General features: G+C 41.3%; 10 protein-coding genes and 2 non-coding genes across 14 annotated transcripts; 6 read left to right on the top strand and 6 right to left on the bottom strand.

The window, feature by feature from the left end:
* Positions 1 to 468: 468 nt before the first annotated feature.
* Positions 469 to 1,941, bottom strand: LOC108110417 (protein Mabiki). Its single transcript, XM_017219485.2, is given in 2 exon segments — positions 469 to 1,289; positions 1,936 to 1,941. Coding segments are annotated over 2 exon segments (777 nt in total). The 3' UTR covers positions 469 to 518.
* Positions 1,942 to 3,014: 1,073 nt separating this feature from the next.
* Positions 3,015 to 3,569, bottom strand: LOC108110650 (protein Mabiki). Its single transcript, XM_017219754.2, has one exon. It carries the CDS (start codon positions 3,567 to 3,569, stop codon positions 3,015 to 3,017), a length of 555 nt encoding a protein of 184 aa, XP_017075243.1.
* A 2,265-nt stretch (positions 3,570 to 5,834) lies between these two features.
* Positions 5,835 to 6,585, top strand: LOC108111196. The gene has a single exon (XM_017220591.2). The coding sequence runs from the start codon at positions 5,924 to 5,926 to the stop codon at positions 6,410 to 6,412; it is 489 nt and encodes a 162-aa protein (XP_017076080.1). The 5' UTR covers positions 5,835 to 5,923; the 3' UTR covers positions 6,413 to 6,585.
* A 128-nt stretch (positions 6,586 to 6,713) lies between these two features.
* On the bottom strand, positions 6,714 to 8,618 carry LOC108111195 (uncharacterized protein C19orf47 homolog). The gene is made up of 4 exons (XM_017220590.2): positions 8,449 to 8,618; positions 7,913 to 8,326; positions 7,263 to 7,853; positions 6,714 to 7,208 (listed from the first exon to the last, which is right to left on the bottom strand). The coding sequence occupies exons 1-4, from the start codon at positions 8,465 to 8,467 to the stop codon at positions 6,862 to 6,864; spliced, it is 1,371 nt and encodes a 456-aa protein (XP_017076079.1). The 5' UTR covers positions 8,468 to 8,618; the 3' UTR covers positions 6,714 to 6,861.
* A 320-nt stretch (positions 8,619 to 8,938) lies between these two features.
* Positions 8,939 to 9,855, top strand: LOC108110888 (exosome complex component RRP41). Its single transcript, XM_017220145.2, has one exon. It carries the CDS (start codon positions 9,010 to 9,012, stop codon positions 9,757 to 9,759), a length of 750 nt encoding a protein of 249 aa, XP_017075634.2. The 5' UTR covers positions 8,939 to 9,009; the 3' UTR covers positions 9,760 to 9,855.
* LOC108110887 (peptide chain release factor 1-like, mitochondrial) lies at positions 9,779 to 11,146 on the bottom strand. Its single transcript, XM_017220144.2, has one exon. It carries the CDS (start codon positions 11,037 to 11,039, stop codon positions 9,861 to 9,863), a length of 1,179 nt encoding a protein of 392 aa, XP_017075633.2. The 5' UTR covers positions 11,040 to 11,146; the 3' UTR covers positions 9,779 to 9,860.
* Positions 11,147 to 11,238: 92 nt separating this feature from the next.
* Positions 11,239 to 14,763, top strand: LOC108110886 (actin-binding protein IPP). The gene is made up of 5 exons (XM_017220143.2): positions 11,239 to 12,105; positions 12,165 to 12,356; positions 12,541 to 13,385; positions 13,452 to 13,707; positions 13,765 to 14,763. Exons 1-5 carry the CDS (start codon positions 11,638 to 11,640, stop codon positions 13,897 to 13,899), a joined length of 1,896 nt encoding a protein of 631 aa, XP_017075632.1. The 5' UTR covers positions 11,239 to 11,637; the 3' UTR covers positions 13,900 to 14,763.
* A 147-nt stretch (positions 14,764 to 14,910) lies between these two features.
* Positions 14,911 to 15,106, bottom strand: LOC121530167. Its single transcript, XR_005993844.1, has one exon. It is a non-coding gene; the product is annotated as a U2 spliceosomal RNA (small nuclear RNA).
* Positions 15,107 to 15,888: 782 nt separating this feature from the next.
* LOC108110477 (leucine-rich repeat-containing protein 24) lies at positions 15,889 to 18,478 on the top strand. The gene is made up of 4 exons (XM_017219548.2): positions 15,889 to 15,923; positions 16,259 to 18,090; positions 18,141 to 18,410; positions 18,462 to 18,478. The coding sequence occupies exons 2-4, from the start codon at positions 16,413 to 16,415 to the stop codon at positions 18,476 to 18,478; spliced, it is 1,965 nt and encodes a 654-aa protein (XP_017075037.2). The 5' UTR covers positions 15,889 to 15,923; positions 16,259 to 16,412.
* A 464-nt stretch (positions 18,479 to 18,942) lies between these two features.
* LOC121530166 lies at positions 18,943 to 19,138 on the top strand. The gene has a single exon (XR_005993843.1). It is a non-coding gene; the product is annotated as a U2 spliceosomal RNA (small nuclear RNA).
* LOC108110961 lies at positions 18,958 to 20,300 on the top strand. The gene has a single exon (XM_017220261.2). The coding sequence runs from the start codon at positions 19,281 to 19,283 to the stop codon at positions 20,211 to 20,213; it is 933 nt and encodes a 310-aa protein (XP_017075750.2). The 5' UTR covers positions 18,958 to 19,280; the 3' UTR covers positions 20,214 to 20,300.
* LOC108110960 (ethanolamine-phosphate cytidylyltransferase) lies at positions 20,237 to 27,466 on the bottom strand. 3 transcript variants are annotated; one of them, XM_017220258.2, is made up of 7 exons: positions 26,957 to 27,466; positions 22,756 to 23,006; positions 22,630 to 22,696; positions 22,399 to 22,511; positions 21,541 to 21,704; positions 21,287 to 21,472; positions 20,237 to 21,223 (listed from the first exon to the last, which is right to left on the bottom strand). In XM_017220258.2, exons 1-7 carry the CDS (start codon positions 27,040 to 27,042, stop codon positions 20,906 to 20,908), a joined length of 1,185 nt encoding a protein of 394 aa, XP_017075747.1. In that variant the 5' UTR covers positions 27,043 to 27,466; the 3' UTR covers positions 20,237 to 20,905. The 3 variants fall into 3 exon arrangements, with proteins under 3 accessions (XP_017075747.1, XP_017075749.1, XP_017075748.1); XM_017220260.2 differs by having other exon boundaries at positions 21,541 to 21,647; positions 26,957 to 27,465; XM_017220259.2 differs by having other exon boundaries at positions 21,541 to 21,668; positions 26,957 to 27,464.
* Between the last annotated feature and the right edge of the window lie 299 nt (positions 27,467 to 27,765).

Genomic DNA, 27,765 nt, shown 5'->3' with positions numbered 1-27,765 from the left:
GAACGCCATGAAAATTAGTTAGCCAACAATTAGTTGGACTTTGCTGGGTAATGGCCTTTGGTTAAACGTTTCTCGGAAATATTTGGCAATGCTTATTTCAATGGTCAGCCTAAACAAATTTCATGATTTACCTAGATTTAACGAAAAAAATTGGACTTAGCTTGTGACTTAATTTCAAATTTATTGCAACAAAAATTGATTTATATGAGATTTATCTCAGGATATTAGATAAAAGTACCTTCTCATATAACTATTTAAATTACCACAATTTATCAAAAATAACACCATTATGTGTATATAACCAAATTAGTTTTTTATACAGCTTGTGCAACCCCCTGACCTATATAATATTAAAAGGTAAACCCCTTGTTTTGAAGTTTGTCAAACTGGTAATTTGAATTAAATACTTATTAATTTTATTTCAAAGTCAACAATAAATAATAATAATTAAGGCTTAATAAACTAAATCACAAGATTAGGCTATCCATTTACACTGGTTATGAATGCTATTCATGGCATCAGCGCTGACCCCCAAAGATGAGCATCTGTTGGGAGAGGGCCATCTGCTGGAGGAACTGCTGTTGCTGTTGTGGGAGGAGATGTCCTGGGGCTGGATTGATAGCTCGCTGGAATATCGCCTGCTGGAGAATCTGACGGTAGTAAAGACTTAGGCGGATCTGCTGCTCCAGCATTGCGGCATGGTGACCCCGGTATAACTCGTATTGCTGGCCCATTTGTTCCTCCTGTGCCTGCTTAGCCCGCCGGCTGAGGAGGCAGGCCAAGGTGTTCCGATCTCGCCGCATCTGCTCCTTGGGACTCCGCTGGCGAGGTGTCTGGCTACGTCGAACCATGTTAGCATGGTACTGGCTGACTGAGGTTCCAGGGCCACTTGATTTTTCCACCGATACAGCTTCCTTTTCCTGGTGGTGTTCGTTATGCAGCCAGGGTCGGAAGAATCCTTGGGTCTGGAGGCGCTTGGTATCTGGCTGCTCCGACTGCTGTGCAATATTTTCCTTGTCCTGATCTGAATCCCTCCTGCGTTTGCTGACGACAAACTTCTTGTGGACGTAGTTATCTGTGTTCTCCATTGTGGTAAATAATGGTAAGTCTAATATTGTTGGTATGATGTGAATCGTTAGACGATCGCTTGCAGAATGATTGGCTCTCAGATTGATATCCTGTTTATATGCCCAAAGAGGTTGGTGTCACAGGTAGCCAAAAGGGAAATCCATTTGTTTTGGGTCTTTCAACAGAGGGACTAGTCCATCCCATATTAGGTAATCGTCAATCTTGGATTAAGCCGTATTTTATGACCTGTTCTATCGCTGCGCTAATTGCCGTCGCAGTATTGCCTCATTATCCTTTTTTTGTCGATTACCTGGATTATGGAATTAAGGGTAGCCACCGGAACAGGAAAGTTCTGAGCCGAACAACTGTTATGCAGACTAAGTATATTTTTTATTGACCTGCATGAAACAATATGTGTGGTCCCTTTGCTCCTGGTTTGCCACCACATTTTATCTTAATTCCCTGGAAATTCTAGAGGGCCTTTTTGGCCAACACTTTCCTTGAAGAATGACAATGGCAAGAATTACCTAACCATTGGTTAGGGTCCTAGTTCTTTTCAAACTCTTACCAGATGTGATTTATGATCACAGCCAAGGAAATGCATTCATGAAAAATGTTATATTAGAGGTAAATGAACTGGGCCATATACTTATTTGATTAATAAAACACCTACTTATATAAACATATTAATTTAATAGATGTACTAAAATGTAAATTTGTTTTATCATTGCCGCATGGAGATTCAGCCGTAAAGGCGGATCTTATAAGTTGCGGATTTGATTTTAAATTAAATAATAGAAATAAATAGTTATTTTATTCCGTAATTCCCGTACTATGTAACTTGAGTTATTCCATATTCTTTCTAACCCCCATATCACCCTGGTTATGAATCACTAGCATTAGTTCGTGTATGTGCACTTAGGCAACTACTTTTTAATTAGCATTGCAAATTGGCCTACCAAGAAATTGATTACATAATATGTTTTGAATAAAAAAAGAAATAAAACGTAATGAAGTAACTTCTTAGTGTTAGAGCTTCCGGTAGCATAAACTGTTCTCGTGACAATATAATTTCTTTAAGTGACTTTTAAATGGGAAATCATTTTACCGTATTTATTATTTTCCTTTTGGAACCAGCAATAATTTAAATCAGCAATCATTTTAACTAACTTAATGATTAATCTAGCCAGCGAAATACGAGCGAAAGTTTACGGAATTTAGCGACTTGTTGAAAAAGAGTGTTTACTAACTGATGGTGACATCACCGTCTAATTAAGGCCTTTTAACCTATATTTCTTCATAAATACCGAAAAAATGTTCCGATTTGAAAAATCTTTGCTAACTCGATAGCCACCGATTTCCGCGATTCGTGAGCGTTGGACGAAAACTCACGTCGAGCTGCAGAGGGATCTCTAAAAGATTTATGACTAAGCCTAGCCTTTCTAGCTCTTACATATCCCGAGATTTTTCCATTTTGGGCTTTATTTGTTTTTTGGGCGTAACAAGATGGGAAAAAAATATTTGGCATTGGGAGCAACATTGGGAGTGGTAATGGTACAACGATCTCAAGATTATACAGTTCCTGAGATTTCATGGATTTAAGTTTTACATGATTTGTGGGCGTTAGAGTCAGGATGCTGAAATAAACCTCAAGAATCTGGCATGGCTTAATCGACTTCGCTATTGATACTGATCAAAAATATATATATTTTATAGGCTCGAAAACGCTTCCTTCTTCCTGTTATATACTGTTCAACGAATCCCAAACGAATACCCTTATATAAAAAAGTGTCAAGTAGTTTTAATAACAAATTTGTAATTTATTGTTTAGTCAACCAAATAAATAAATATATAACTTTAAAAGTAATCACAAGGCTATTCTCTTCTAGTTTACAATAAATTATAGCGCTTTGGTGGCGCTATAGTCGAAGGTTAACTTCCACCCTTCAAGGATGTTGGGTGGTGGTCGGTTGGGGCGGGATTAACGGCCTTGGCTGCGTGGGAGGCAGTGGTTCCGTGGAGGCCATCGCTTGTTGCAGGAAGCGCACATAGTATAGACTCAGGCGGATCTGCTGCTGCAGATTTGCCTCGTGCTGTATCCGGCTGGTCAAGTATTGCTGTTCGATGAGCTGATGCTGTTGCTGCTGGGACCGTCGATGGCGCATGCTGGCCAACGTGTTCCGGTCACGACGCAGTTGCTCTTGTGGACTGCGCTGGCGGCGCTTGTGATGGTTTCGCACCATGTTGGCATGATAGGTGGTGTCTTCTTGTGATGGAGGTGGTGTCACTGTGGTAGCAATCTTACGAGGAGGCTGCGGCTGTTCTTTTTCGGCTGACTCATCTATCCATGGACGGAAGAAGGGGCGTTTGGCTTGTGGTTGTTCCGGAGTTCGCTGTCCCGGCTGTTCCATAACAAAGATGACATCGTCATCGGAGTCAGCATCCTCGCTGCGTTTGCGCTTCAGAGCTCCAGTGAACTTCTTGTGGGTATAGTTCTCCATTGTGTTCGATCAGCGTTCGATTGATTAATGTCAAGGACGATGTGTTTGCTAAGATGTCTTTAAGACGAATGTGCTGCCCCTCCTCCTGGCTACCACTTTTATGCAACATTAGGTAATCACTGAGCCTCCCACAAACCTGGTGCCCAAATCCCAAATGGTTTATACTGCCAGGTATCTGGGGATCAAAAGGACACGCACACAGGTCAGGTATTTCCCCAACGCAGTTCATTCATTCCCTAAATATGACCCAAAACTAATCGGTTTGTGTTACCTGAATAGGGAGTCCCTAATCCGCCGGCTGACAATCTACTCGAATCATTCCATTGCCTTTCGAGGGTGTCATAAACCAGTTGTTGTCCTTGCCTCGACTGTTTACATGGCCGGCGATTTTCGACGGAATTACCTGTTGTCGGCAAAAAGGGATCTCGATGCTGGATCTCTGTAAACTCTAATCCTGGCGCTCAATTCGGCCAGGCTGTCTGCCGGCCCGCTATTGTTTCGGCTTTCTTTGTGGCACCTGAATAGCAGACACGCAGAGTGCCGGTCCCGTTTTCAATGCCTCGATGTCGATCCGAAAAACAAGCATTTATGACTTCAGCTTAGCCAGCTGAAAAACTGTCTCTCTGGGTCTTCGGGCCTAGGAATTCAAGAAACTCGGCAATTACTGAATGCTCCTCCTTCTGCGTTCCGCTGTCTAGTTTCATGTCTTTGGCATTATGTCGGATTTTTCGTTTCATTCAATGCCTTTTGTTCATTGATTTATGCAGTCAGAGGAAACGAATATAAAACTAGATGGTTCTCACATTTCACTGTTCCTAACAGTATCCGCCTAAGCGGATTTATTTCAGGTGGGCTTGAGACCTGCCCTCAAGAAAATCCGGAGTCAATAAGCAGGAACGGAATAGGAGTTGTTATTTGTTCAGTTGAAGTATTATAGTGAAAGATTGCAGTATTGTTTGATTGTTTCCTTTTATTATATTGATCAATTTCCATCTGTTCTGGAACGGAAAGAATCGATTGCATGGGGTTTTCCAAGGTGTTTTATTCTGTACAGGGGAATGACCTTAGTAAGGGTAGAAAGTGTCAAGATTCTACCAGGAAGTCCTTTCACCAACAACACAATTAAATGTTACATTGTATAATATTAAATCAACAGTTTTAGGCTGGGAAAATAAATTCCCATAACTCCTAATAGGTTGATGTGTTCCAAAATAAAAATGTGAGTACACGAAATGCAATTCTTTGTTCTTAGCTTTTAGCTAACACAATATCTGGGTCAGTAAAGCAACAATAATTTATCTGTTTTAAGAAGCATATGATTTGGAGCAGATATCAATTTACTTTGACTGTTTATAATGGAATTTTAAAATGGATGACTAAACAATTATAAACGAATATCTCATCCTAGTATAAGATGTAAGTTAATTGTGTCACTCAGATTCTCAAACTGTGACAATTCATCAAAAATGTTGAGTTTCTCACAAACGAATTAAATATTTTTTGGTTCGAATCATTTCAATGATAACTTTTAACCCAAAATCAGAATATATTGTATTCCCAAAACCTACTCCCTTTTGCGTGGTGAGTCAACGTTTTCATAAAAAGAGAACAGGAAATCTGATCTGTCCCAATACTATATCTCCTTATAATATCTATTGGAGTAAATCAATAAATGGTATACATCTTAAACCTGGAAAATACCCATGAAAAGAAGCTGAGAATACGCAAGAAATCCCTCAGACGGACTAGGACAAACACGCACGCAACCTTTCGGGAAAATCCCAATAAATTTCCATTCAATGACCATTGTGACTAAGCAGCGGCTGGCATTTTCTCGAAGGTATCCCCGAACACCATGGACGAGAACTTAATGAGCCAGATTAGCGGTAAGCGAGATAAGATTCCTGATCCCGATGCGTCGAGGCAACTTGGGCCATCATCAAAGAGTGGCAAGCGCAGGCGCTGGCAGGCATCTCGAGGTAAAAGATTGTTCTAGAGAACTGCTATGGGGAAAATTCCAAGAAACCCGTACCGAAATATCAGGCACAAAAGAAGGTGCGAGCCCGTTGCAGCAAATGAAAAATTAATTACAAAGGACTTTCAGGTGCCCAGGTAGTAACTCGCAGGTAGTGTGGGTGTTGCCGAAATCCGACAATGCCAACCTTTTGTCAACGAAGATTTTCCCATAAACAAGGCGCTCTCAACCTTAATGATAACTTCAGGTAGAACATCTGATCCCGGGCGTATAAAAACCAGATTGCGCAGCAGCAGGAGCATAGTCGAGCCTTACCAGCCGTCGTGAACACACCTTTACACCAGCGCCTCTTAAACAACGAGATCTTAGGACAGCAATTATGGCACCTTCGAACATGGATTACCACAACGAGTCGGAAGTTAGCGAGAGCTATACCCACAAGAAGTTCAAATCCTCAGCCTATACGCACAAAAAGTTTGGCAAGAAGAGCGGCAAGGAGGTTTCACCATTACCCATCGCCACACCTCTTTTCCGACCATACGCCCTTAGTGAGAATACTCCAAGGAAACGCCGTCAAGAAACGGAGCGTGAAATCCAGCAGCACCACCAACAGTTAAACCACCATTCACTCCCTCCCACTCCCCCTACTACACCACCACAGCAGCAATATCCGTTTCCTGCCACCCAAATTCCTGCCACTCAGCATCCGGTGGCCCATTCACCGGTTTTCAATCACCAGGCCTACGCTTACATGCTACAGAAGCAGCGGGCAGTGCTCCAGATTCGCCAACTACTTAATATCAACCCGGATGCCAACACCTGGCCACTTGAATGGCGCCAAGCTCTCCAAGCGCTGCTACAACAATAAGCATATAATTGGAGCCATATTGAAGAATTCAAGACAGAGTGATTTGCCTAGCAACCAGTGATATAGACCTTTAAGTAACCGCGGACAAATTGTACACTATGAATGGAAGCGAAACACTAGCTTAATTGTACATAACATTAATTTTAAACAAAATAAATCATTTTTAAATCATACATTAAAACTTGTTCTTTTTTGTGGATGGTGTACCATAGAGCGTAGCTTAATTTGCAGTACAACGCTTGCAATTCCTCCTTGGATTAATTAACACAAACTCAAATTTTAAAAATGAAAAAGAACTAAATTATAAAAGCAAATATATATGTATTTTACAATTTTTGGATAAGCTTAACGATTCATAACTGCATCTTAAAAGAATAGTAAATTGAATTCGAACATTTAATTAGGGTCATTGAACTTAAAACAATTTATAAGGGACAAATACAAATATTTTACATAGAATTATTGAAGCCCAGACGGTCAAAGACTGATCCCGATTGATCCCGTGGCTTGTTATAACCTGCGTTCATGCTGTTATAACGTCTTGGCGGGACGTATTTCTTCTTCGGTTGCTCTGGTCGCTGCTGGCGGTGCGATACTGCTGCCGGAGCTCTAAAAGGGGGTGAAGACGAGTTGTTTCCCAGCCTCTTGTGGACGGGCAGTGTATCCTGACGAGACATTAGCTCATCGCTGCGCATGCGTATAGTCTTGCCCTTGACCGGGCTGATTCGAGCCTGTGGTTTTTTTGATGGCGATGCCTTCAGATTATAGGTCTTTTTGGTGGCATGTAGTTTGGATACTAAAGATAAGAAAATAAATTGATTGTGGTTAACTTAGTGAGATATTAACATACCTATACCCAGCCTCGATTTGATGTTGTGAGCAAAGTTTTTTCCTGGCCTGTTTTTGAAAGACGTTTCGGGTGCAATTTCTCGAACCTCTGCAGTGGGGGCAAACTTAACAATCTTTTCTGCGGCACCCATTTCAAAGTCTTCGCCCTCTCCGCTAGACGTATAATATTCCTCGTCACTGCCTATATCATCCATACTGTCGTCCTCATCGTCGCCTCGTTTTAAAGGAACTTTGTGGACGAGCATGACCTTTTGCTGTGGTACAGCGGATGCCGCCACTCTCTTGGCCTTCACAATGGGCGAGTTTTTAATCACGCCTCCTCCAACCGCTCGTTGTGTGTTCTTTAAAATTGATTTAATTTCCTTAGTTAGGGTAACATCCTCCGAAAGATTGGACTGCTTTCCGCCGAGTCGCGCGAAGACAGAACTATTGCTAGTGTCCGCAATTTTAGACACCCCTGTGATGTGCACACGAACGCTACTCTCTCCGGAGCTGGACACAATGCCCTCTTGGGCCTCATCATCGCCAGTAGAAGCGTGCAAACGCGAAAATATGTCTGATTTTTTTGAGCTGCTCACGCGATCTGAGTATACTGAAAAGAAGAACAGAAGTATTGAAATGGTGATCTTGAAATAAGAATTTTAATCTTACGCTTTTCTCGCTTAGCCAAGATCTGCTTGCTGCGTTCCGTGGTTCCTGAGGGCAATGTTACCTTGTACTTTCCCTCATGCTCTGGAAGCACCCGTCTCGCCGGCTTTGCAGGCGGAGAAACCTTAGGTTTGGCGGCCACAGGCGTTTTTACTTTTGGCGATATGGGTCGGGCAACCGGTTGGACCACCTCAGTGGTCAGGACCTGCTCCCGTGCATTCTGTTCGCAGACGGTTTTTGAGTGTCGCAGGATGGCAATTATGTCACCCATCAAAGTTATGCCCATTTCCCGTAAGTACTCCTTGTTCAGGTCCAGCAGCATATCATCCTGGATGCGGTTCTCCACAAAGACATGGGCGTAACCGGCGGCTGCAGGAGATGGGATGCCTGCCGCATTGAAGAACTTCACCCAACGTGCTGTGAATTCCGAAGGTAGGTCGGTTATTTACAGTTTCTTTTGAATCTATATTTTTGTTTTGTGATCGCAGCCGGAAGCGTCTGTTTCTTTTGAGCGATTTTTCAGTGTGATTTTAACCCACCTGCGCTTGACTTGGACATTGTGCGGCGTTATGGTGCTAGTGAGTACTATTTTCCACACTATTTAGCTAATATTTATCTACTTTATTCCCATAAATACACTATTTTTTATACTCGCATCTATTTATATATTTTAGAGTTACCACTTATTTGGTTACCAACCAATGAATTCTTATCGAAACCCGATTTCGGTGACAAGTGTTGATTAATGCCGAAAATTGAAAAAGTAGTTGGGGTATTCCAGCAAAACAGTATTCCAAGATTAATATTATTATTAACATTGGAATAAATATTTGTAGATTTATTTTAAAATGTACATTTATAATGTATTCTTTACTTTATCAGTTCATATTTTAATAATTAGAATATATTATAAAACTAATAATATAATACAAGAAAATTTCTCGGTATACTTGGTTAAAAAGTGAATGTTGGTATATAAAGTATATTTTTCAGGCGGAGGTGGTATTAATTTACTAATATTGTAAACAACTCGAGGCTCGAGCCGCACGTGTGTTATTTATTTACATTCAAAAATAATTTAATTTCTAAATTAAAAAGAGATGGCCAGTAACTATGAACTGCTTAGTGAGCAAGGCCTCCGACTGGACGGACGTCGTCCACACGAGTTGCGCCATATAAAGTGCAAACTGGGCGTTTTTGAGCAACCCGATGGCAGTGCCTATATGGAACAGGGAAACACCAAGGTCCTGGCCGCCGTTTATGGACCTCATCAGGCAAAGGGCAAAAAGACAGAGTCCAATGACTTAATTATCAATTGCCAGTACAGCCAAGCCACTTTCTCCACAGCGGAACGGAAGAATCGTCCCCGAGGCGATCGGAAATCTCTGGAATTCAAGATGTACCTACAGCAGGCACTAAGTGCGGCTATCAAATCTGAGCTCTATCCCCGCTCTCAGATAGACATTTATGTGGAAGTTCTCCAGGCCGATGGTGCCAATTACGCGGTGGCTCTAAATGCAGCTACGTTAGCTCTGATTGATGCAGGTATCTGCCTGAACGAGTTAATCGTCGCCTGCACTGCCTCATTAAGCAAGTCAAATATCCCACTCACGGATATCTCGCACTTCGAGGAGGTGTCCGGCGGCCCAAAGTTGACTGTGGCCGCTTTGCCCACCGCCGAGAAGATCGCCTTTCTAGAAATGAGCGAACGGTTTCACATCGATCATTTGGAAACTGTTATAGAGACAGCAATGGCCGGATGTCGCGAGATCCGTGACATTCTGGAGGCGGCAGTCAAGGAGCACCTTTTGCACATGGGTAGTGCTGCTGATTGGGCGAGAGTTTGTTAAAATAAACTATTAGTTGTCATTCATATTTTTACAGAATATATTCTAATTAGTTATTAACTTTTAAATCGCAGGCATATAAATGTAATAACAATAAAATTGGTCTAATTATTTTTAACTGCCTCGATTGGCGGCTGCCATGTTTCGAGCAGATTCTTCAGGCGTTCCTTTCGATGATCTAGTTGCAGCTTCTCGATGAGCCCACTAAGTTGATCTCCGCCCTTAAGGAAACCATCCAAATTGTGCAGCGTACCACCCTGAATCCTGTGGTCTGTTATTCGGTCCTGGACAAAATTGTAAGTTCGGATCTTCTCGTTGCGGTTGAGGCTGCCCTGTTGAGCTTTCTTAGTGGCCATTTTACTGGCCTCGACGCTTTCCAGTTGCTGTTGCACAAGACGCGAACGCAGACGCTTCATCGCCAGCTCCCGGTTTTTAAGCTGTGAGCGTTCAGATTGAGCCTCCACCGCCAAACCGGTGGGCAGATGAACAATCCGCACAGCTGAATCTGTGGTGTTAACATGCTGGCCACCAGCTCCACTCGCCCGCTTCGTCTCGATCTTTAGATCCTTTTCAGCAATATGTACGTGGATATCGGCTGGCCGGGGGATCACAGTGATCGAGGCGGTGCTGGTGTGTATGCGTCCGGCCTTCTCGGTGGCCGGCACTCTCTGTACCCTATGAACTCCAGCCTCGTGACGTAACCAGCGGAAGACATCCTCTCCACTCACCATTAAACTGGCGTGGCGTAAGCCTCCAATGTCAGTGCTCTCACTAGCAAACTCCTCCCAATCCCATCCCATGTGTTCGAAGTAGCCGGTGTACATGTCGTAAAGCTTTTGAGCGAACAGCATGGCCTCCTGGCCGCCGGCGCCCGCATTGACGCCGAAGATCAATGCGGGATATATTTCATCATCAGCCAGGGTTAGCAGTTCCTGCTCTAAGGCATGATCCTGCTTACCTATCAGGTCCACATATACTTCGTTTTCCTCCCGCATCAGTTCACGCATATCCTCGTCCTTTTCCAACTCTATGTCCTTGGCGCTCGTTATGTGACGTTCCAGGACACGTCGCTGCTCCAGAGCGCTAACTACGCCTTCCAATTGAGCGAGGCGGGCGTAGGATTTGCTGTTCCCGGCAGCATTAACGCGCTCGGCGTAGTATTCCTGACGCAAGGACTCCAAATACGCCTGCAGCTTTTCGTTTTGGATGCTAAGGGGATCAGTACTGACCCAGCGGCGTACAAGGTGACCCAGGCGAAGGTTTAGCAATTTGCGGGACAGCATTCTGTTATGTTTTCATTTAAGATTCAGTAAGAACAAAAAAGAAATAATTAAATAACAACAAGAGGTGAACTACAGCCGACAAGAACGACCAGTATCGATAAGTATTTGATATTTTGAGTATTTCTGTATTTATTTCCGTAAAAAAAAACAACGATACAGGGTCAATGTATCGATTACGCCTTATTTCTGGCAACATCGATAGCACCAAAAACATCGATTTTACCCTCAGCTACATACAAAGTGCATTGAAAAGTTAAAGAAATATGCCAGTTTGTAAATATTAAATTCTATTTTGTTTAGTGTTAGAAGAATAGATTAAAAAACAAACGACTTTGGGTTGTTTATGTGAAAGGCTAACTATTCGCCTACTGGCTTTTGGATTGCTGTTGGGTGTGTGTGTGCTCGCCTTCTGATTGGAGGAAAATGAACGGACAACAACAACAAAGGGCGAAGTGTACGCAGAGTGCAGCAATTAAGTTTAATTAAGCCAAACAATTGAATGTGAAGAGTCTGAGCTGTTGCCCCCGTAAAGTGCATTTATTAAGGCGAGATCCAATCTGAGATCCCCTAAAACCCGAAAAATCGAACAGTCGACGAAATGCCACCGTTGAAAACATACCAGATACACCACGAATACAATGGCAATTCCAGTCCAAATGCGAATGCCAATCAGAATGCCAATCAGAGTCCCACCAGCGGCGGCGATGGTGACTTCTTTGGCCAAAATATGGGATCAGGATCGGGATTGGGAGCCACGGCGGCCATTCAACGCACAAATCTGCCCTCCTACTGCAACGCCCAGTATCCGTTCAAGGTGCTCTCTAATCTCAATCAGCTGCGCGAACAGTCGCGGTTTTGCGATGTGGAGATCATTGCCGGAATGGCCACATTAAGTGCCCACCGGGCGGTCTTAAGTGCAGCCAGTGCCTACTTTGAGGCCATGTTCCGACCCGAATTAGGTCTTAATGAGGTCAAGCAGAAATCCGTTGTGCTGCACACGATCGACGGTGACATCCTTCATATCCTTCTTGACTTTATCTACACAGGTCGCTGCGAAATCACCCAGGTGAGTCCACTAACGTTATATTTGCTTTTTGATCCTTAACCCGTATTTTGTCCCTACAGTCCAATGTCCAGGAACTCCTCGCCGCAGCCGACATGCTGCAGCTGAACGAGGTGGTCGACGGGTGTTGCGAGTTCCTCTGTCGTGAGCTGCATGCCTCCAATGCATTGGGCATTTTACGCTTCGCAGAGGCCCACAACTGCGAGTCATTGGCCAAGAGTGCACTGAACTTTGTCCACGCCAATTTCCCGGCGGTAAGTTGGTGGCACTTGAAAGGCTTGGATAGATTTTACACCTGTAGTAAAATATGGGTATTAAAGTATTTTTTTACGAATAAGCTTTTTTTTTAATTAAATACGATTTTCTCGTACATTTCTTTTATTAGAGTAAGGCTGCATTTACCTATTAATTAATTGTATCTTTTAATTTTTCAACCAGATAACACTGGAGGATGAGTTCCTGGAAACACCACAGACTCTGCTGTCGCAGCTACTCAACTCGGAGCTGTTGCGTGTGGACTCCGAGTCGCAGGTATTCCAGGCAGCACTTCGCTGGATTAAGCACGATGTGACGCAGCGACGCTGCTATGTCTTCGACGTCCTATCCCATGTGCGCATGGCCCTTGTTCCGGTAAAGGTGATTGACAAGGCTCTGAAAGACGACTGTCGCGACATGTCCGTGAAGATTGCCCTGCGCTCCATTTGCCGGGACATTGCGTCAAAGCGCGGACAACTTGTGCCGCTACGAGTCTGCCCTCGCCAACTGGCCAAGAAAAATATTTATATCATTGGCGGATCTCACCGGGACACTCCGCGCACATGGAACTCGGCTGATTGCATCTTCGAAACTGTAGCGAAGTTTGATATATTTCGGCGCGAGTGGACGGAGACGGCGCCCATGGAGGTGGGACGCATCCTACCTGGTGTGTCAGCATTGAATGGCAAGATATATGTGGTCGGTGGAGAGCGCGGGTCACAAATTCTGGCCAATGGGGAGGTCTACGATCCACAGAACGATCTTTGGCAACCGATTGCCCCAATGATTGTGCCGCGCTGCGAATTCGGGCTCTGCACCATGGGCGGGAATCTGTTTGCCGTAGGTGGTTGGATTGGAGACGATATCGGCGGTTCTATGGAGTGCTATGATCCAGAGCAGGATCTCTGGAAATTAATGGGCAGTATGCCGCAACCTCGTTTCAGCATGGGTGTAGTCAGTTTCGAGGGTCTCATCTATATTGTAGGTGGCTGCACAACTACAACCCGTCATCTGCCGGATTTAATCAGGTATTAAGCGATATCTTATTATGTTATACTATTGATAGTAAAATATAAAAAAAAAATACATTGCAGCTACAATCCAGTAACCAAAGAATGGACTGAGCTAGCCAGCATGCAAACGGCTCGCTGCCAAATGGGCGTGGCCGTTCTGGATCGCTACTTGTATGTGGTGGGTGGCAGTAGTATCAGCCAGGACATTCTCAGCTCCGTCGAACGCTACAGCTTTGACGAGGACAAGTGGACTACCGTTTGTGCACTTAACGTGCCCAGAGCCATTCCTGCCGTGGCCGCTGCCGATGGCCTACTTTATGTAGCTGGTGGTGATCAGGTAATATGATAAGAAAATAAAATTGACTTCAAATATATTTTTTATTTTTACTTGCAGCCTTGTGAGGTAAACTTTTACCGAGCCCAAGTGACTATCAATGCTGTTGAATGTTATGATCCGCTGTCGGACACCTGGAAAAATTGTCCCGATCTACCAGTTAGTCGTTCAGAGGCTGGTGCAGTAGTGGTTTAAGATCAGGAGATGGTCGAACACAAAATCTGTCGTAGTTTTAAGCATAACCCACACGAAAAACACTCTTTAACTGTAGCTCTATGGCATCGTATACGTTACAAACACATCACAAATCTCTTCCCTTTTTTTCGATTTAATTGAAAGTAGTGGTCTCTCGCCAAAGATATGTAAACGCGTTGTTACGGTTGATGTTGTTTGTGGGAGCATAGCGAAGCTATTCACCAGTTAGTACACATGCTAATAGTTAGCCACGAAAGAAACAGCCAGCCTCAGATTGTTCCATAGTTGAAGTTGTCCTTTATAAAAGCGAAACCAAACACCGAATACTAAGCATTCACTTTGAAAACAAAGTATATTAACGTATCGTAATTGCTGAACATTATTTGAAACAATTATTTCTTTACTTTCAAATTATGTATTTACTTTTTCGTTGAATGCGCAACGGAGTGTTAGGAACAATGTTTTAGGCGCCTTAAGAAGAGCGTATCTCCACAGAACTTTGTAATTGTATGGATTCAAGGGGCATTTTTGTATCTTCATGTTAACCAAATTCAATCAGTATTTTCCAAAAACCTAATGCTTTTATTAACTCGAATATATTTCAAGAAAAAAACAACATTCCTTGTGAGTTGTTAATATGCAATTTCAATAGTGTTCTCTTTTGCACATTTTTCATTAACGTAAAAAGGAGAATATACCTCGTGGTAATTAATCATAACATTATTCAACAAGGTCAGCATAAAGATACAAAAAGTCCCTAGCTATACCAAAGCAAATTATTACAAACAATCAAAAAAGCGAACTGTATTCATAATAGGTGTATTATCGAAATAAATATACGAATTATTAACTAACAACTTAAAACTTGTGATTTTCCTGTGTAACAATTATTGTTTTCGAAATTAATGACTAAGAATTGAACTAAATATATATTTCCTCATCAGGTTTATTAAATTTAGACTTCTTCCAATTCATAAAAGCGCAAGCTTATATGGTATTTAACATTTATTATTCAGTTGGGCCGAAATCCCGGCGGTACTGCAATACCGGGCCAACCCGCGACAGAGGTGGAGCAAGCTCCTAGCACTCCGTCTGATTCCAAAAATCAGTTTAACATTTGTTGTCCTCCAATGGAGGAACTATCAGATGTTAAGCTGATAAGAACAGATACTACACTTTGATCTTAGCCATAAGGCCGAGAAGCGATAACTTGAAACTGAAAATGAACAGGGTCTCCATGACCAAACTGCTAGATCCAGTTGGGAATTATAAGTACGCGCACACGAAAAATGTTTTGACGCAGCTGCTATACAGTTGCTGTAGCATGCTTTTAGGGGTAGTTGTGTTGTGTGAAACGAATTGGACAATAATTATCTGAAGCAACTGGTTCAAAATATCAAACAAACAACGACACTTTGTGATATATCTTTCTTTAAAACTATAAAGTAAATAACAAATTATATTTTTATTTAGTTCAGTATAATAGGCAACTTTATTTTAAAACGAAAAATGTTTCATTTTTATGATTTTGTTGATTCATTTATAAAAATAAATGGTCCAACAAAAACCGAGAATAATATTTTTGGTTGTTAAATAATCAAGTAAAAACAAAAATGTATAGACATAGATTTTAAGCCGGCAAATATCATTAACATTTTTTAGACTTTTAATATATAAATTCAAAACTTTTAGCATTTAAAATAATACATGTAATTTAGTATTTAGCATTAATGATGGCTAATAAGGATTTTAGTTCAAATGTTGTAGTTTACTTTAATACAAGTCAATTATATCATTTCCTCTGATTATTTTACAACTTTTGGTCCATATTAAGTAATAGAAAAGAAAAAATAATGTTAATTTACATAAAAAGTCTAAGAAGAAGGACGCCTACATGGCATGCGCCAACGTTGTATCACTGTTAACACTCTGGTAAGTGGGGCAACACAAAATTAGAAAAACAGTTGATGGATATACGCCGAGGTCTTCGGATGCATTTTTTAGGACAAGCTGTAGGCGTGGCGGTAAAGTACATTTATATTGTTTTTCAATATCTGGTAAGCCAACAAAGTGCAGCTTTTTCGCCACGGCCAGTGTCACAGCTCTAAGCGCAATTTGCCAATGTTTATATGGGCTGGATGCAAAGAAAACAAGAAAAGTGGCCTTGAAGCTGCAGCTCCCTTGGGTAAGGCAATGGACGTTATGGGAATTCGATATCAGCGAATATTTAGAAAATTTGATTTTATTGTTCATGTTCAGACTTCCGGAAAAACTGAGGGTCTGTGAAAACCATTAATTTGGAAAAATGAAAAAATAGAGCTAAAATTCGACTGTAAAAACTTTTTTCTGTATTTTTTAGGATGGACTTGGGCATGGTATTGCCAAGACAGACACTTTAATCATTCCGGACATTGGACATGAAGAATAACTGAGCAAAATAAGTTTTAATGTGCAACAACAATAACCCAGAAAAACTGGGATGAGCTAGACGTTCCTTTCCTTACAAAATCTCAATGGCTATCAAGCTTAGCTTCGATCCATGTAGTACTTCCTGTAAGCACCTGTCGCTTTTCCTATTCAAAGTCTACTGTTTGCTACTCCTACTTCAAATTGCCAGTGCAGACTGGCTGATGGATTGTGGAAACTGTCACTGTAAATGGAACTCTGGAAAAAAGACGGCCGACTGTCGCAATTTAAGTCTGAGTGGAGTACCAGAGTACCTCAGTCCGGAGGTTCAAGTTCTGGACTTGTCACACAATCACATATATTACCTGGAAGAGAACGCATTTTTGACCACCCAGTTGCAGAATCTGCAGAAACTTCTTATACGCAACGGCACTTTAAAGCAAATAAACCAGCAAAGTTTCACCCAACTACAGATCTTAATTGAGCTCGACTTGTCCAATAATCTGCTTCAAGAATTGCTACCCAATGTTTTCGACTGCCTTACGAAAGTGCGTGCAATATTGTTAAATGGAAACCTGATACAATCCCTTCGCAACGGAGTCTTTCGTAACCTTAAGTATTTGCACAAGATCGAATTAAAGCGTAACCGCCTGGTTAATATCGATGCCGAGGCATTTGTGGGAGTACCACTTCTATCACAGATCTATCTGGACAACAATGAGCTAACCAAACTGAGAGTGGACAGTTTTCAAGGCTTAAATAAACTGACAGCATTATCGCTGGAGGAGAATCCTTGGAATTGCACTTGTGACCTTCAAATGTTCCGTGATTTCGTTATAGGTATGAACCTATATACCCCGCCCACATCCTGTCATTATCCATTACAGTTGCGTGGTAGGCTCTGGATCGAGGATCAGCCAGAGGCGTTTGCCTGTAAGCCGAAGATAGTATATCCTGGGCTTGGTACATCCATTAACACTTCCAAGGAGAATGTAACACTTATATGTCGCGTACAAGGATCTCCAAATACGGTTATTGCCTGGGACTACAATAATCAAGTATACGAATCTCGCTCTAAGCCGGTGAAAAGTCTGCAAAAGCAGCGTATTTATATAGAATTGTTAAGGGAAAATGAACCAAAGGTTCAAAAGTTCGGACATGACGTTTTTGTCTCACGTCTCACCATAGTAAATGCTAAGAAGAGCGATGAGGGCGTCTATACATGTCTAGCGGAGAATCCTGGAGGCAAGGATTCGGTTCACATAAGTGTGGTGGTGCAAAAGGACCAACAGCGGATTCCACTAATAGACACCAATTTCTTTGCAATAATCTGCCTTATAGCTATGGGGTTTCTTAGTATGTCGATCCTATTATCCTTGGTGACATGCTTGATTTTCAAGCGCTTCAAACAGTTTCATCCTAGTCAGCATCCTTTTATGCAAGCAACCAATTTTCCAGTGCAGCAGCTTGAAAGCGAAGATATTACCGGTATCAGCGCCTTAAGTTCAGGAGTTATTCAGGAAAGGAAGATTGCAGTGGATCCATTAAGAGTGACTAATGGTACATCATCTAAAAATTATATGCCATTCAAATCGACGACATTTGATGGCAAGGAAATCTCACCAGACGATTCACTTTCAACGAGAAAAAATGAATGTCTGAGGCTAAATAGCAATAGTTATTTTGGATATCTTGACAATCAGGCGGGCTCTACTTCATCGGGACATCAGGGGTTCCATTCAGACAATGCAGGGATATCCAACAATAAAGAGCTCAAACAGAAAGGTAAGAAAATTAATAAATTATCGTAAAATACCTTATTATTCTTAACGCAGATAAGCTCGATGAAAGACCCCAACACTTTGATCTTAAGAGCTCGTCGCTTTCAAGCGGTGGTTCAAAAAAGGTCGGACAATTCGAAGAGCATCAACCGGATCTGTTGCCTTCCAATGAATCAACTGCCATGAAAAACAACGAAGAGCAACCATCAAAAAAAATAGGAATCAATCCCCGCAGCAAGTACAATACCAATGTGCAAAAGTACCTTAAGGAAAAGTACGGCAGTGTTCGGATAAATGATAATAGCACTAACAAGGCCATTAGCGGTAAGAAGTTCTTAAAGCATTAAAACCTTTTTTAACTACCCATCAACACAGCTGCACTACCACCATAACCTCCGATGCCATCGAAATTTAGTCTGTCCCAGATTTGGAATCTTAACCCTACCTCTCTGAGTTCTCCAAGAGATAAAAAATGGACGCAGAAAAATCACATCCCTTGAGATATAATCAAGAAGAAATGTACCTCGCCTTATTTCTTGTAGTAAATTGTATATTTTAAACCGTAATTAATATAAGAAATTTTATTTACACAATTCTAAGTGTTTTAACCCACGCACTTTAAGTGAAAAAATTATATAATAAAGTTTTAAGTGATGCCTTTAACATATTTAAAATTTTATTAAAAATATTTTTTTATTTTATGTTATGGTGTGTGCCTGTGCCAACATGCCATCACTGCACCTAGGTAAACTGCACTACCCTTGAGCAAAGAAAAATTTATCCTTAGGTTTCAATAATTCCCAACTAGTTCTAGAAGTTTGGTCATGGAGACCCTGTCAATTTTGTGTTTCAAGTTATCGCTTCTCGGCCTTATGGCTAAGATCAAAGTGTAGTATCTGTTCTTATCAGCTTAACATCTGATAGTTCCTCCATTGGAGGACAACAAATGTTAAACTGATTTTTGGAATCAGACGGAGTGCTAGGAGCTTGCTCCACCTCTGTCGCGGGTTGGCCCGGTATTGCAGTACCGCCGGGATTTCGGCCCAACTGAATAATAAATATTGAATTAGAGAGTTTTTATACAATCATTGATAATTAAGTCAAATTTTCAGTTTTGTCAGTGTAGTTTCAAGTCTGCCTTAAAATTATGTGTTTGAATTAAAGATTCCTGAATACCTCATCCCATCCCCAACTATGGCTGCATCGACCTCATCCAAAAGGAACAACCAGACGGGGGCCCTCGCTATGATTCAACCTTCTTCAATTGATGGTATGAGCCGAAACAGAAAACGACAGGAGAAGCGCAAGCAGCGCCTGCAGGAGATGCAAAGTCTGCTGTACACCAGACATTTCTCAAATTACCGCCTTCCTGTGCATGTACCCTCTTCTACCGAAAAGCAACTGCTCCATCTTAAACGCAGTGATTCGGTAACCGAACCGCCTATGAGTACGAAGAAACCAATCTCTGTGATGCCATCCAGCAGTTCTCCTTGGTCACAGTTGCGCCTAGTCGCCTGTCCTTGTAACGGATGCCGCTGCTCTTTGGAACCCAGCGCATTGTTGGGCCACTATTTAAGTGACCACCTGTTGGGAATGGGTGTTCCGTTTTTCGAACTACAAATGGGCAAGCTAATATCCGTAACCTGCCACGTTAGTAACCTGGAAACTGATGTTAATACTCTATTGGGTGTCTTTGGCTACCGTCGCACAGGCCTCAATCCTTTAAAATGTCACCGGAACAGCCATCTGCCGCCAGAATACCGCCACTTTTCCCAGCACAGCGCTCTGATGATCTTCGCCTGCCGAACATCTCACTCAATGCTATGGGAAAGAAAGCGAGTCAAGCACGAGGTTCTGGCTATTTGGGCGACCACTCCCCTGCAAGGTGTGGCCATCACGCTGCGACTGTTGGTCAAACCTGCAAAATCGACGCGATATTACTCCAAGCAGATCAAAGCTCGTCCTTTAGTACCGTGGCCGTCGAGTCAGCCCTGTAGGGAATTCATTAAAACCGACAGCAACGTGATCCTCATCAGCTTCAAAGACCTTAATGAACTAATGGATCTGGATGTGTGGCAGCAAATGATAACTATTGAGCTAAAGGTGGTCAACGAATTAAAAATATAACTAAGGAGTAAAACTACCGAAAATTGGAGCAGTATTTTTGGCCATGTATTTAAGTCTAAGATTAAACATTGAAACATAAAACTTGAACTTGCACTTAGTTTATGCATTAATAAATAAGGAGAAAGTATCGGAGATTTCTTTTGATAAAAGCAGCCATTTCCTGGCCAAGACATTCTACTTGCGTTACATTGCTGTAAATATATACAATTAGTATACGGCTTTCTTGTATGCCAACCATTTGGATAACAAGTCACAGATTATCTTTGTTATTCGCCTTACATATATTTCGTAAAATTTTGTAGTTCTCAATTCAATTTTGACTTGATTTCTTTCGCAACACTTACAACATACACAGTAGAATTTACAAATTTTGAGCTTACATACATAAAATTTAGATGTTAAATAGGAAACATTAAGGTATTACAAATATATATATGTATATAACTTTACATCATTAAGGCTTGCTAAGAGCCGCCTGTGCAACCCGCAGCTATTAAAAAATTGTACTAGATATCAAGCGAGCGGAACGCCGTGTCCAAGCCCTTTTTAACTTTACGGCATTTCTGGCAGCGTCGCATCGCTCTTAACGCAACATAACAAAAACGTCATAACAAACGAGACGACAAACTAAAAAACGCAACTAAAATATATAAAACATCCGTCTAGTGTGAAAGGTCGGAATCAGGTTCCGGCTATCCGGCCTTTTGGGTCTGCTTTTGGCGTTGAAGGGCCTCGAAGGCCTCAATTTCCTTCTTTTCTTTGGCCTGGTTGCGACGCTCATATTCCAGTCGGTGCGAAATAATCCGCTCGACGATCCTTTCGGTGGTCATATCATTCCCGGAATCAATCAGCTCGAAAATGGCTCGCGTCTTTGGTACGGCGTACGGATCGCTCTTGCCATTCTCCAGTGCAATGGGCGTGCGTCCGTGGCAGACTACATCGATTTTGAAGTGATCCAACAGCTCTTCAGTGACGCAGTAGGGAGCCCCAATCACAACCTCATTGACAAACTGTGAAAATGTTTGATGAATGTTAGAAAAAACCACCATTTGAAACTTCTTTTGCAATCTTACCTTGCAGGCCAAAACGCTGAGAACGCGCTCGTGCAGATTCATAATTGGGTAGTTGCTGCCCTTGTAAGAGTTGACAACGGGATCTGTGTGCAGGCCGACAATGAGGTAGTCGCCCAATTTGCTTGCCTTCTCCAGGAAGTCCAGGTGACCCACATGGAAGAGATCAAAGGCACCAGCCACATAAACCTGAAGTAACAGAGTGAGCAAAGTCAGTCAAATTTATCCAAACTAGATACAATAAGCTTTCAACTTACAATCTTATCACCAGGATTTGGTGATTTTCCATCGCTGAACTGTATAATCTTTTGGGTGGTCGGCAAGAACTGACTGCAGCCGGTCCATGGACTTTTGGCTGCCGAATCTTGACCCATGTTCGAAGAACCTGGATGGGATTTTATTTGTCGTTTTAAAATTGTCACTGTTTGTTTGGTATTGGTATTTTGTAAAGCAACGCAGACAAATGAGCAGGTGTGTATTTAAGAGCGAAAATTTACGTTTAGGATTTGATTTCGATTTGGATTCGGATTTGGGTATTTTGATTGCAGGTTGGTCGTTGGGTTTGGCATTTTTGATTCATTTCGCGGGCGCGCACACGCACATAGCAGTTTGCATATTGAGGTTTTAGCATATTTTTCAGAGGTTTCATACATTATATTATATTTTGGTTAGTGGTAAACAGTGCGTACATAGAAATAAAAAGAAGAGAAATAGTAAAGTTGTAGAGAGCAACATAAACCAAGGAGTTATTGACGTTCAACTATGGCAAATCAAAAAATAAACTCTTGGAAAGGAGTCTAGTTAGGTAAAAGTATAAACTAAGCGTGCGTGATCCATGAACAAACCAAATATATCTTTTTAATATAGTTCATACTTAGAACGGTTTGATTGAGTTTTGTTTATGTAGAGCATGCAAGAGCAATAACAAAAAGAGAAATAAAGATAAGGAGAGTGCAAATAAAAAAATTATATCATACCGTTAATGTTAGTACATTAGACTTAAAATAAAACTATGAATATGGCGCACAAAAATGAAATTTTCTTCGCTGTGATTCAGTGACATTAAAATGAAAATTGAATGAAGTTGAAAAAGCATTGAGACAAGCTGAAGCTACCTTCTTTCTCGATATCGTATTCGGCGGATCCTTGACGGAAGTGGTTGCGTGTCAGGAGCAACATGCGACCCACAAGGTCGGTGGTCGAAACTCCAGCAGTGCGTCTCACTTCCCTGTGGATTGCATAAAGAAATTTAAAGTCAGTTATTGGAAAACTAGGAACGTGGAATATAAGACAGCTGACAGTTTATTAAAGGGCAAATGCCGATAGAAATATCATTTCATACTCACTTATAACGATTGGCTGACTTGACTAAATGATATGTGTCAACTCCTTCGGCAGTCATTGTAATGTCATCTGCAAAAAAAAAACGATTTAGGTAAAGTAATCAAATAAAATAAGTCCTTTTTACCCACCGCCATGCACGCAGAAATCACAGTTGTTCTGGTCTAGCACCTCCAGAGTGGTGACATACGGAGCACCGAGTACCACCTCATCCACCCATTTGATGCCCTTGACCATTTTAACACGCTCCTCTTCGGTGAAGACTGGTGGTCCCTTGTGCTTGGTGATCTCCTCATCGGTGTGGATCCCCACAATTACCTTATCGCCAAGAGCTTTGGCTTGTCGCAGAGAGTTGGCGTGCCCGAAGTGCACCATATCATAGCTGTTCAGAGAGAAAGGAAATGTAATTAGTAACGTTATTCGACGAAAGTAATCATTTTTTATCATGCGCGTGCCGGAGTACAAGAATACACATCGAATATATTGCTTTTATCGAGACATGGCCGGTTATTGCTACCGGAAATGTTGTCTCCCATTTCCGGAACTAGAACAATTACTTCGACAAGTGCAGAGCATGCACTGCAACGGCCTTGACGAATTGCGTTCTTTGTTTTACAAATGTGACTCACAAAAATGGCACATATTTCTTAAAATTAGCAAATTTAAGCTAGCGAGATAAGCAGCGTTTTGAGCCATATAGTCTCGAAAAACAAACAAACAAAAATTATCGCTTCCAATGGAAAAACTCCTAAATGTAGGTTAGTAACGAACGCTCAGAAGGAATTCCGGTAATTAATGTAATGGGGGAAAACAGGTAACTCCCGATTAAACCTTTGTCCAAGTGGTGCTGCTTATGACCCAGGCCACATAAGCGATAAAGCTGTTCAAGCAGGCCATTTACATAATTTACATAAAACGCTGTCGTCGGAGCGCGTCAATGATGTCTGGTCGAGTGCTTTTAATGGCCAGTAGCTGACTGACCACAGGTCGCTATCCCCCGGCGGGTTTCGTGATCTACTTTTGCACAGCATTGGTAAAGATTGATCTTTGGACCCGATCATCAGAGTAGGTATGCCAAAATGTTGAGATGGAGCAACCTGGGCGGGCGATATCAATGGAATGGAATGGCGTTGCTTGGACGTTTTGCAATTCTAATTGCAATTATGAACGCTGCTGCGTCAGCTATTCAGTGGCCGCATATTCGCAAATAGCGCCATTCAGGTTGTTTACATTCCCAGCCGATTCTAAGCAGTATGGTTATAGGCACACGTGCCATGGCCTGGTTTTTGTTTGGCTTGAGAAAGCGATAATAGCATCTAGAGGACGTGGGGCGCAGCTCAAATTGCATTTTACTGAGGAATGAAATTTTAGCACTTCAAACAAACGCGATTATGTTATTAATTAACAGATAACTCAAATAAAAATATTTATAATATTAATACCAATCATCAATAAGCCTTTAAAAGTGATTCATGAAATGGTCCCTGAAAGATGATGAAAAACGTAACCACTTTGCCAAATTACTTATGATAAGAAGTAAAAACGTCACCATTATCAGGCTTAACTGTTTTACTTTTATCGATTCTGGGGGGATCGGAATTTAAAATTATAGAACCAACACCCAATTAAGATTAGAGATTTCCAAATAAATTGTTTTTCCTCGAAACTGTTACTAATATTATAAGAGTTAGCAGTGTATGTATTAAAACCTTTTAATCTATCTAGTATAGGAACTAAAAATAAACGATCGATTGTGCAAGCGAGTCCCTTGATTTGTCCGATAGTAACAAACCGGAGACCAATCCGTAGCAGCTAGTAAAAACGTGGGCCATTCATTAATCGAAGCGAAACCTTTGCTCCCGGAGATTTTTGCAGCAGAAAGAAATCTGTGCCGAACATACTATATGTACATATTATAGCATTGTACTCTATATGTAGAACAGACCCAGGGGCCGCTTAATCAATTGAGTGAGCAGAAAGCAGCAACACCACCAAACCAACGCCGACGCCCGTTTGCTGATTAAAAAAATATCACGCGATTCTCCCTAGAATTTGTTCTCTGACGACGAACCCCAGGCTAGTAAAGTGGATTGACTTCGGAGGGGCAGACCGGAGGCCCCGAGTTCTCTTACAGTATATTACGAGTGCCCCATTCATTTGTTTTTCAACTTGCTGCCACCACAGTCCAGGTTCATTGACTTTGGTAGAAAGGAGAAGACAAGCCGAGCACTTGTGTTTGCGTCAATGATCAATCTCTGCTGATTAGAATATTTGGGTCCAAGTCACACACATGTGCTCCCCATCTGCTGGGTTATTGGGCAGATTCCACAAAAATGTTGTTTATACTTTTTGTTTTTGCCGAAAAGCCAGCTGATGTGGAATTTCAGTTGTGTTAATCTGGTTGAGAGTACGGGTACGACGATTTGTCGGTCAGTCTTATCAGCCTTAGCTGGAGGACTTCCACAGTGGTGGGTTGTGACCCATTGACAATGTGAGTAAAAGGAACACAAGAGATTGCCAAAAATACCCGGAAATGCCTATGAACTTGATAACTATTTCTCCGCTCTTAATTAATTGCTTGTTTAAAACCATAAATTAGTGATAAGAAATATTAAAAATGAAATTTAAAAAATCAATTGAAACATCGTATTAGAATGATTATTTGAATTTGTATGATTAATATTGATATTGAGTTCTTAGATAAAAATATTTCATTCATCTTTATAAGACATATATGGGACTGATCTATGGATAATAATGTCTTGAATACTAAAATAAATATATATTTTTCTTGAATTTTGTACATATGTACATACATTTTCAACGAACACAACCTCGATCTCTAAAATTAGCGGTTATAATTTGAATAGCCTCCTAAAATAAGCCGGTCCCTTGTGATACTTAAGGGCAGGGGAAGCCCAGCGAAATGCCAATTAAATTAAGCACATAAAAGACCGCCAGACGATGACGACAGTATTGTGGGTCAATGGCGAGGCATTGGCCATGATGGTGGTGCAAAATGTGTGTGGGGCATTGCCGAGGGGGCATGCGCAGTCCTGAATCACGTGATATTTTAGAGCAACCGTCGGCCAGCCACAGTCAACAAGGGCCACGTAAATGCAGCCCTCATCTGAAAATCAGAAACTCCTGTTGAACAAAAAAAAAAAAAAATAAAGAAAGGGAAGGAATTATGTTCTGACACAGTGGTTTAGCCAGAGCATATATGTATGTTTGTATCGCACTCGTGTGTACATACAGAGAATCGTACGATGAATATATGTACTTTTGTTTGTTGGGCGTGTGCCATTGTTTATTCGTTGAGTAAGAATGCACAGAAGAGAGAACGAGCGAGGGTGAACATAAACAATAGATGTATTTTTATTTTTACTTCTGAAAACGTTTGGCGGAAGCCACAATTGAGGAAATTTCTGTCGTCTGATAGAGCAGACAAACTTGTTATGGTAGGCCATCCATCCATATCGCCGTCTAATGCGTCATTCCCGATAAAGATAAACCGGTTCTCAGTGATGCATTGCACGAAATCAAATGATTATAGGTGAGCGCAATGCTTATAGAACAATTTGGTGGTCACCAAAATCGGTTAAGTACGTCAGAGACAGAGACCAATACATACACTATGTCCATTTATAAAATAAACATGTCAACAAAAAATTCTAGTTGCAAAAGCAAAAAAATAATTCTTCATTTGTGACGATGAATAAGTATACAAGAAGTTCCAAGTTTCTTTTTTGTATTTCTGTACAATTCGTGACAGAGAATAAGTTGTATACAAGAAGAATCCTTGATTTTTTGTATTTGACTATTAAAATAAACACCATATAAAAAGCAAAAAAATACGTTATAAACCGAAACTGATGCAACAATATATACACATTATTTATATAAATATAAATAAATGGTATTCTACATAGAATTGCAGTGATCGGTCTACCGTGGAGAGTATGGATATTTCGGCATTGGGAGACCTTGAACTTGAAATAGATTTTTCGCCGGTCGACAATGAGAGCCCATTAGAGCGGGAACTGAGACGATGACAACCGTTTCACAGTTCCACACACTTTCGCTAATCAATTGAAAAACCCTGAACACTTCTTAACACGCCTCGAAATGGGGTTTAGTTTATCGGACGCTGATTACGAGTCTTGGAATTGTATGGAATCGATGCGACCGTATTGTCGTTCTGCTTTGACTCACTGTGCCGTTACCGATGAGCAGCGAGTGACGTGACGCAATGAAAAACTGAACCGTTAATTATTGCCCGATTCTTGATATCCCAGGGAGAAGACTTCAGTTAAAAATGAGATGACTCACCATCCGTCGCACCAAACGCGAACATCCTTCTCCTTGTAATGTCCATTGCAGGCACCGGTATCGCCATTAGCCCGCTTGTTCTCCATCGTTGACTTATTGAGTTTTCCAATCGTTTTTATTTAGAACACGGTTCTCAACCGACGTACATTAGACTTAGACGAAAGAGTGATTGAGTCAATTGAAAGCCGTTTGTTATTTTATGATTTTTTTAGACTTCAAGGCGGAAACTCGACTACGACGTTCACGCTACGAGAGCTGTGTTATTTGTTCTGAGCTACGACGACGACGCCCGCTATATATTTATTCCCATTACCTCCCGAGCTACTCAGTTTTTCGGATTCAGACTCGGAACGCAATCGGACTCGGGATTCAGATTCTCAGACGTTCGTTATCAGCGCGCGGGCGCATGGGAACTTCTTCAGGGTGTAAGTGCGGTGTACTTGGGTTTCCTTTTTTCCGATTCTTTCATTTCTTTTCTCGCAATTCCAAATTACCGTGAGAGCAGAGTGACCGTCGAAGGCTTTGTCCAATTAAACCTCAAGCCATAGATGCGATTAATACCAACTATCGCGGTTTTTGTAAACAACAACAGCTGATTGAGAACAAAAGTTGTTTATTGCTAGTAAAAGCAAAATTATATCGTTCAAATTTAGATCAAATAATGTAAATTTTAATTTATACAATTAAAAGTTTTAAAAATGTGTAAAATATTATTTGTTTAAGCAATAAAACATGAATCATAATTATTATTAAAAACCTTAAAAATAAGGAAGATTTAAATTATTGAGTTATATTTAGAAATCACACAT

Source organism: Drosophila eugracilis, unplaced genomic scaffold, assembly GCF_018153835.1.
Source record: "Drosophila eugracilis isolate 14026-0451.02 unplaced genomic scaffold, ASM1815383v1 contig_353, whole genome shotgun sequence".
Lineage (NCBI taxonomy): Eukaryota > Metazoa > Arthropoda > Insecta > Diptera > Drosophilidae > Drosophila > Drosophila eugracilis.
The sequence above is the reverse complement of the archived record's forward strand: the minus strand, read 5'-3'. Positions and strand labels throughout refer to the sequence as shown.

Coding starts and splice junctions, on each gene's coding strand:
- LOC108110650 (XM_017219754.2), bottom strand. CDS start 3,569: ATGGAGAACTATACCCACAAGAAGTTCACTGGAGCTCTGAAGCGCAAA.
- LOC108111196 (XM_017220591.2), top strand. CDS start 5,924: ATGGCACCTTCGAACATGGATTACCACAACGAGTCGGAAGTTAGCGAG.
- LOC108111195 (XM_017220590.2), bottom strand. Junction 7,854..7,912: donor CTTGGCTAAGCGAGAAAAGC/GTAAGATTAAAA, acceptor TCTTCTTTTCAG/TATACTCAGATCGCGTGAGC. Junction 7,209..7,262: donor CAAATCGAGGCTGGGTATAG/GTATGTTAATAT, acceptor TCTTATCTTTAG/TATCCAAACTACATGCCACC.
- LOC108110888 (XM_017220145.2), top strand. CDS start 9,010: ATGGCCAGTAACTATGAACTGCTTAGTGAGCAAGGCCTCCGACTGGAC.
- LOC108110887 (XM_017220144.2), bottom strand. CDS start 11,039: ATGCTGTCCCGCAAATTGCTAAACCTTCGCCTGGGTCACCTTGTACGC.
- LOC108110886 (XM_017220143.2), top strand. CDS start 11,638: ATGCCACCGTTGAAAACATACCAGATACACCACGAATACAATGGCAAT. Junction 12,357..12,540: donor TCCACGCCAATTTCCCGGCG/GTAAGTTGGTGG, acceptor TTTTTCAACCAG/ATAACACTGGAGGATGAGTT. Junction 13,386..13,451: donor CATCTGCCGGATTTAATCAG/GTATTAAGCGAT, acceptor AATACATTGCAG/CTACAATCCAGTAACCAAAG.
- LOC108110477 (XM_017219548.2), top strand. CDS start 16,413: ATGGCTATCAAGCTTAGCTTCGATCCATGTAGTACTTCCTGTAAGCAC. Junction 18,091..18,140: donor TAAAGAGCTCAAACAGAAAG/GTAAGAAAATTA, acceptor TTCTTAACGCAG/ATAAGCTCGATGAAAGACCC.
- LOC108110961 (XM_017220261.2), top strand. CDS start 19,281: ATGGCTGCATCGACCTCATCCAAAAGGAACAACCAGACGGGGGCCCTC.
- LOC108110960 (XM_017220258.2), bottom strand. CDS start 27,042: ATGGAGAACAAGCGGGCTAATGGCGATACCGGTGCCTGCAATGGACAT. Junction 22,697..22,755: donor TGATTTCTGCGTGCATGGCG/GTGGGTAAAAAG, acceptor TTTTTTTTGCAG/ATGACATTACAATGACTGCC. Junction 21,705..22,398: donor ATACGATATCGAGAAAGAAG/GTAGCTTCAGCT, acceptor CCAAACAAACAG/TGACAATTTTAAAACGACAA.